The 8,029-nt window shown below is 46.9% G+C and overlaps 1 protein-coding gene across 1 annotated transcript in view; it reads left to right on the top strand.

The window, feature by feature from the left end:
- Sel1l3 (SEL1L family member 3) overlaps positions 1–8,029 on the top strand; it is a 111,686-nt gene that overhangs the window by 37,681 nt on the left and 65,976 nt on the right. Inside the window, exons 7-9 of the mRNA XM_028765317.1 lie at positions 1,685–1,817; positions 3,834–3,966; positions 6,172–6,312. Of these exons, the coding sequence (XP_028621150.1) occupies positions 1,685–1,817; positions 3,834–3,966; positions 6,172–6,312 (407 nt within the window). The remainder of the gene's footprint in view (positions 1–1,684; positions 1,818–3,833; positions 3,967–6,171; positions 6,313–8,029) is intronic.

The raw sequence follows: 8,029 nt of genomic DNA, 5'->3' as shown, positions 1-8,029 counted from the left end.
ACACACACACACACACACACACACACACACACACACACACACACACAATTTCCACCTTCTCCAGCCTCCTCCCTGACCAGGTATACCTGCTAGAGAATAGGGTCTGGCTCAGAGGCAGTCAGTTGATCTCTGTCCTGGAATAACCCTGGGCTGCCTGCCTTCCCTGTGCCACCTGTCAGGAGCTTGCTGTCCCCCTGGCTTCCTTGGCTCCCTGGCTTCTGGCAGTCTGCCTGTCATTTTATTCTCTCTTCTTGGCTTTCCATCTGCCCTCTCTGCCCATGGCTCTCTCCTCTTTGCCTGGCTTCTCACTTGACTTGTCTCCGGTCTTACCTACCCTGCTGTTCACATATGCTCTGGTCACATGGTCACTCAGTCCTAGTTTGGTTTCTAAATAGGTAATGAGTGCACGTACCTTATCAAGTCAACACTAAGGAAGAGAAAAGAATAAAAACAAAGATACAGTCAAGCCGTGTCTCCAGCTGTCCCGTTTTACTCCAGCCTCAACCTCAAGCCCTATGTGGAAATACTTTCATTAGTTTATTGAATATATTTCAGAGTTTGTGCAAATACAAAAAAAATCTGCTTACTGTCTCTACACAGATAGAAACTATTCTACTCTCTCTCTCTCTCTCTCTCTCTCTCTCTCTCTTTCTCTCTCTCTCTCTGTATGTGTGTGTATGTGTGTGTGTGTGTGTATCACACACACACACACACATACACACACACACAGTTTCATGTGGCTTACACCAGCCTTAGACTCACAGTAGGTGAGGTGGCCTTGAGTTTCTCACCCTCCTTCCTCTTCCTCTTGAGTGCTGGGATTACAGAATATACCTAGTTTATGTGGTGCTGGGGTGCAAACCCAGGGCTTTATGAATGTACCACATGAGCTACCTCCCTAGCCCCCACGTCTTCATTCTTAAACTTAGCATATTTTTTTCCCTCCAGGTTTGCCCCCTTTTCAATTTACATAGTAAATAAAGTTGTGCCCTAGGCTTTCTTGCTGGCCATCCCTCATGGGTAAACTCCTGGGGCTTTCTGATCTTGAATATAAAGAACACTGTAAGAAGCACCTTTGTGCCCTTTTACACATCACCCACTATCTGTTTCGTCCCTGTCTCCTTCCCAGCAATATGGACGTGGGGCAGAAGCATCGTCTGTTGCTAGCCTCCTGGATCTGGCCATGACCTTTGGCCTTGCCGTGGATAACTCCTCCTCAATGAACTTCTCGTCCTTATCAAATCTTCTAAATTTTAAGTTTCTCCTTAATCTGCTTTCTGTTTGCACACTAAAAATTTTGCCTTTTAGGACAAAATATTAAAGGAAAATAATTCCCAATATTTCTCCCGATTCTAAACAGTAGTAGATATTAGGTGTTTACCTGGAACCACAGTACGTCAAATCCTCACAGTTCACTGCGTGGGGAACTATTATTTTACAAAGGACAACAGTCTTTAGGGCTTAGGGGGTTGGGACAAGTTCACACAGCTGCTGATAGCAGAGCCAGGATCTAGCCCAGGTCCTCCTGACCCTATATTGGGCTTCTCTGCTGCAAACCAGACTGAAAGGCCTGTGGTAACTTGAGTTAGGTCAAGGGGTTTAGGGATGTCCGTGACTGAGTCTCTTTTAAGATAACCAGGTCCCGGGCCCCAGGACTGCCTCAATCTTTTGTTCTCCTCTCTAGCTTTCATGAAGATTTCTATTATAATGACACAGCTGGCTACTTCATTATTGGAGGGAGCAGGTATGTGGCAGGCATCGAAGGGTTTTTTGGACCGGTGAAATACTATCGCCTCCGCAGCCTACACCCTGCACAGGTGAGCCTTGGGGATCGAGAAGTTTGCCAGGAGTGTGTGTGACCGTGGGCCGCTGGGAGCAGGAAACACAGTGTAAACAAAAGGTTTACCCAAGCGGACGGAAGCATGCGTGGGCTCAGCCACCAAACATAATTAATATTGAGGCTTCCCCTGAGCCAGCCCAATAATAGATTTCTGTTACCGTGCGGTTCATTTAGTACTCATAAAATGGGAACCATTTACTTCCTCTGTTTTAATAACTACTAGCTTAATTATAGAGTAGATTTTTATCAAGCTGTTGCCTATCCAGTGATTAAGCTAATGAAAGGAGAGAATCTTAGTTATTTGGTAAAGCTTCTTTTCTGTGCTATTATTTAAAGTATCAGAAGAAGCAATACTCCAGCAAATTAAAGGCCTGTGCCAGCCAATCTTTCACTCATCCTTGCAGAAGCCCTGCCTCAGCTCATGCTGGGGTGGGAGGACCAGAGAGAGCCAGATTCAAGAGGGCATTGGATCCCGAGGTAATTTACTGTACCTAGGACACAGATCCTAACATGCCCACGGAGGACTACGCTAGCCGTTTCCAGTCTAGTAGAAGACTCATGGCTCCCTACCACACAGCCTCAGAACAGTGTCTTCTCATCCCTGCTAAGGAGATCGAGGGCCCCACCTGACGCCTGAGAGGGGATTATCTTCCATTCCCTTGACCCAGTGGAGTCCAGGCAAAGACACAAGAACAAATCAGAAGCCCGACCTCCTCCCTATCTTTGAGATAGCTAGGAAAAGAAAAATCATAGATTTCCTTGTGCAGTATATGCTTCAGAGTACCTTCTGCCTGCCAGATCCTGGGCTGAGAGGAGAAGCAAGAAAGATGGGTTAGGCTGAGCTTCAAACGTTTCACTGTTGTGGCATGGAATGGTGGTGCACACCGGTGATGCCAGAGGTCCGCAGGTCGAGGCAAAAGCATCAAGAGCTGGAGATCAAGTTTGATGCCAGCCTGGGACCCAGGAAACCCTGTCTCACAAAAACAAAATGAAAATAGGTTTTGGTACTGGAGCTCGAATACCACTGAGGTTTTGTTTTTGTTTTTGCCTTTCAGCTTTAGACTCTTTCCTTTCTTAAAAAAATTTTTTAAAACTTTTTTTTTTTTTTTTTTTGGAGACAGGTTTTCACTAAGTTGTCCAGGCTAGCCTTGAGCTCACTCTGGAGTTCAGGCATGCTTTAAACTTCTGATCCTCTTGCCTTAGGCTACTGACTAGATGTGATTACAGGTAGATGTCAACAGATCCAGCTTTAAACGATATTTTGAAGATACTCTAATTAATAGAATGAACAACACACACACACACACATATATATGTATTCATATATGAAACTAAAGATAATTTTACTAAGAATTCCTCATCCTCCTTCTCCTCTAATGTGCTCTAAAGTTTTGGATCCATTGCTAATTATAACCCATTGAGCCCATCTTACGAGCCTCTCTTGTGTCCTGACATGCATTTGAAAACAGAGTTAAGATTAAGTTCCCTGGTCCCGAGGGGCTTGCTCTTTGGGACTTTGGCCGGTTTCTCTTAATATGTCACATGACATGAGTTAATTCCAACGTGCTCGGGCTCACTGAGGTGCACATGTACATCTAGCCACATGTTGAGGCTGTAGGGAGTTGTGGTTTGGAGCAGTGGCCCTTCATTGGCTCCTGCAGATTGAGGCTGCTTCAAAGCAGAAGGAAACAGAAGGAGGGCCTCAGGTGACAGGCCCAGCTTGGGCAGAAATAACATTTGGAAATGGAGATGAATGCAATTTTCTAGGGACTACACGTGGAGGGGGACAGGTCTCTACTGATGTGTAAGAAGCTTTGCAGATGAGAAAGTAGCACACAAGAAGCTGGGCTGGCATGCTTAATGGCACTGGTTTGCACATCCAGGTAGGATGGTAGCCAGTGAGACCTAAGACAGCTGCACACACCTCTGTAGGTACTAGCCAGAGGACATCTGATGACGATTGAAGTTCATGCAACTTCTTACCCTCCTGCAGATTCTTAACCCTTTCCTTGAGAAGGAACTGGCTGAACAAATCCAGTTATATTATGAGCGGTGTGCTGAGGTCCAAGACATAATATCCTCGTATGGTGCCATAATCCAGGATGGGGGCGAGAGGCGAGAGACATGTAAGTACTGAGCTCCAGAGGGCATTTTAAGCTCTACATTTTCATTGACATGTTTAGCTTTGCTCTGGGGTGCGGGGAGGACTAAAATAGAAACATATCCCACGTACCACTCAGCCCAAATACCAACAGGATCAGGTGTACATCAAGGCTTCCAATAACAGAGGGGAACCAGAGTGTGCATTCTGCCTTGATCCTTACCCACACCCAACCCCCCAAAGCACCAGGAACTGCCATGAACGAAAACTGGTGAAAGTTCCCACCATACCTGATCAATCTTGTTTAAGAATACAAATGAACCTTGCCTGGTGTTCTTTCTACCTAGAAGGCATGTCAGAAAAAAAAAGAGAGAGAGAGAGAGAGAAGAGGAGGGGAGGGGAGGGGAGGGGAGGGAAGGGAAGAGGAGAGGAGAGGAGGGAAGAGAAGAAGAGAAGAGAAGAGAAGAGAAGAGAAGAGAAGAGAAGAGAAGAGAAGAGAAGAGAAGAGAAGAGAAGAGGCATTGGAAAATATAAATTAATCACTAGAAATTATTGTACACATCAGTGTACTTTTGTCTTGGACCATTAATATCTGAACAGTGACTTTGCTGTCTAGGGCCCTGTTTTATTCTTAAATCCTCAGATCAGCTCAGGAAGGCACCAGTAAATTCGGCAGAAGGAATGACTCTCAAAAAACTGCTTTCAAGAGGACTCACATGGCCCAGGATCTCCTTTCTCACCCAGGGTGTGGACAGAGCTGAGTCTTGTCTCCTGGGATCCCAGCATAGATTTAGCACTTGTAAATTTTTCTGTGCTTTAGATCTCCATGTTTGATGTGGTGACACTACAGTTAGTCACATATGTTCCTTCTGGAAGATAAATTCCTGTGGGATGTTTGTCATCGGCAAGAGGTAGTTCAGTATCACAATCTTGCCTTGAGTATCTCATGCCCCCTCCCCTGAGTGGAACCTCCAGTTCCAGGCTAGGAAAGGAGGGGTCCATAGATGCACCTAAGCCATGCCCTGGTCTGACAGGCTGTCAGAGTGGGTAGCAGGTGGTCAACACCCCTGAAGTTCTATTCAAAAGCAGATTATCAGGCTGGAGAGGCAGCTAGGTAGGTACTCACACCTACTATGGAGCCTGACAGCCTAAATTCAACCTTTGGGATCCACATGGTGAAAGAAGAGAACTGACTTCTCAGAGTTGCCCTTTGATCTCCACTTGAGCCGTGTGGATCCCCCACCCTGAACAAAAATCGAATTTAAAAATAGATGATCTTGGGCTAAGGAGATGGCTCAGTTGGTAAAGTATCTGCAAGCACGAGTACCCGAGTTCTGTGCCAAGAACTCATATAAAAATGCTGGATATGACATCACTCGCCTGGAATCCCGGTGCTCGGGAGATGGAGACTGGGGCTTGCCGGCCGGCCAGGCTAGCCTCACTGCCAGCTAGCGGGGCTAGCTCCAGGACAGTGAGGAGCCACATCTCAAAGGCTACATGATGTTTCTGGGAACGACACACACCACAGGTTGTCCCTTGGTGTCTATGTGCATGTGCACATGTACATGCATGGGGCATACCCACACACGTGTGCCCCCTGGGGCATACCCACACACGTGTGCCCCCTCGTCATACACATGCAGGTTTAAAAAATTAAAAAGAATACGCTGTCCTAATCCCCAGCTGCTGCTCTTACTGCTCGCTGAATCATACAGAAACAAAGATGCTGCCAGGAGAGGGGGCAGACACACAGGAATAGTAATGTCCAAAAGAGGAAACTCATCTGGATCACTTACACAGTACCAGGAGTGAGACCTTGAGTCGAAATCTAGCCCTATATGCCGACCTGTTTAGTGGCCTCAGGGAGATTCTCCTAAAGTCTTCAACTGCCTCACCTCCCTGGGGGCTCTGGGGCCTTGTTCTTCAGCACACAGGCCAGCAAAAATGACCTAGATTATTGGCCTCCTGGGAACAAGTCAGAGGCCAGCTGTTCAGTGTGTAGAATTAGTCAACAGCCATTAGTGTCTTTGGCATGTATCTCTTGGACATGGTGCCAAATGCTGACCCCAAGACAGAGGTGTCATGGCCAGTTTCAAATCCCCAAAACTGAGCCAAATCCAGGAATATTAAGCCTGCCCTCCCATCCTAAGCTCCCCTTAGGAAGGACTGCTTTTAGAGGAGGTAAGGTCATTGCCACTCCTGAAGGGTAATGTCTTCTGCTTCTGTGCAGGTGACTTCCATAACTCCTACCTGGACCTCAAGCGCAAGTATGGGAGACCTGAGGTGTGCAGAGCCTTGCCCTGGGAGAAGGAGCTGAGAGACAGGCACCCCAGCTTGTTCCAGACCCTGCTACAGATGGATCTGCTGACAGGTAACTGAGCCTCTGCCTGGGGTTTGCAACTAGCTAGAAAGGCCCCCTGCTTTTCTGTCTACTCTCTCTCTTGGTGATTTATGCCTTAATGTTATTTTTAACCCTAGTGTTCTAGTTTAATTTCAGATTTAAATTCTGCCCTTGTGTGTCCACAGCACTGAATATATCTGTGCACATTTCCAAAAACTTAAATTTAGGGATCACTCAAGCGATTCTTTATCTAAAGCAAGGGCTGCATAACGGACAGGCCGCCGCCAGAGCTGGCCTCCAAATGGAGTTAGTTTGCAAAATACCTCCCTGTGTGCTTGAAAAGAATTTCATTATCGGTATCTAAAAACTTTCAGAAAAATGCAAATTTCTAGCTTTACTTCGAAAAAAATACTCAAAGCTGCTCTGGACTTTTGTTCCTACAGTCAGTGATCCCGGAGGGAGGCCCGGGTCCAGGCATTTTCTGTCTGCCCACGGCCCCTCTTCTCTGAGTTTTCGCCTCCTACTGTGTACCATCGTGGACGGTTAAACGTCATCTAACCCTTAGACATTTGGACTCGAGCCTCCTGATCTGAAGTACATTTCACTGTCATCTCAGATTTGAAGGTCCTTCCTGGATGCTGATGGGTTCCTCTTAGGTCCAATGCAAGTTGTATTTGCTTAGCTAAGTACACACTGTAGGGCCCCAGGAGATCTTGAAGCCATGCTTGTTAGAAAGAGGAGCTGGTCACAAGGGGGAAGCACCCGGTAGGTACATGTGTCAAGTGATTAAAAAAAGACTCATTGTGTTCCAGCTCAGGAACCAGTCCTTTGAATGGAGGAAATGGGAGAATGATCTCCTGCAAGTGGCACTGTCCTAAGGCGTGGGCTTTCTTTATACACTGACCCTGCCCATCCTGGAAGAATTCAAGCTGTACAGGATATTTGTTCTTCTGTTCTTTAATATTGACTAAGGAAATGCTCAGTCACTTGGCTGAGTGAGATGGCAGGAGGTTCCCTACCCTTGAGTGACGGGCTTAAAAACAAAGATAAATTGTAAGTCATTCTACTAAAAGCCATGGAAGTGAAGGCACAAAGAGAGGAGTGGTTGCTTCTAGACTCAGGTGTCCCAGAAGGGCTTCAGGGAGGAGGTGACATTGTGATTGGTTCTTGAGGTATTTGCCAGATAAGAGTGGGTGCTGGAGACAGGGCAGAGGCAAGGAGGAGGGACAGCACAGTACGATAAGGGATGGGAAGCCAGAGATGACCAAGGGGCTCAGCCAAAGCTTAGTCAGCAGCTGGAATCTGTGAGGCTTCCCCTCTTAGGTCCCTGCAACTAGTTGGAGGGTGTCTGGCTGTAGGTAGAGTGTAACCAGAGGAGTTTCTGATGTTCTGCTGACAGCAGTTGCGGACAGGGAGGTGAGCTAGGAGAGTGTGGAGCAGGAGGGGATTGCAAAGTCCTGGAGGAAAGGTTGGAGGTCTGCATAGGACAGAGTGATGGTGACAGAGCCAAGGGATATGACGAAGATGGCATTGCAGCATCCATGACTGCTGGGTGATCTGAAGAGTATGCCCTGTGACATCGTGGTCTCTGGAGCTGGGTGACCTGCTTCCATTAACGCCACTCACTCTGTGCTCTTAAAACAAATGCTTGTTTTCACTGAGCCCTCATTCCCTCGACTAAACAACAGAGTGGGGTGGTAGTGATGGTGGTGGTGAAAGTGGTTGTCGTGTTGATAGCATTGATGGT

This window comes from Grammomys surdaster, unplaced genomic scaffold, assembly GCF_004785775.1.
Source record: "Grammomys surdaster isolate TR1022 unplaced genomic scaffold, NIH_TR_1.0 150, whole genome shotgun sequence".
Taxonomy (NCBI): Eukaryota; Metazoa; Chordata; class Mammalia; order Rodentia; family Muridae; genus Grammomys; species Grammomys surdaster.
This window is presented reverse-complemented; position numbering and strand designations above follow the sequence as displayed.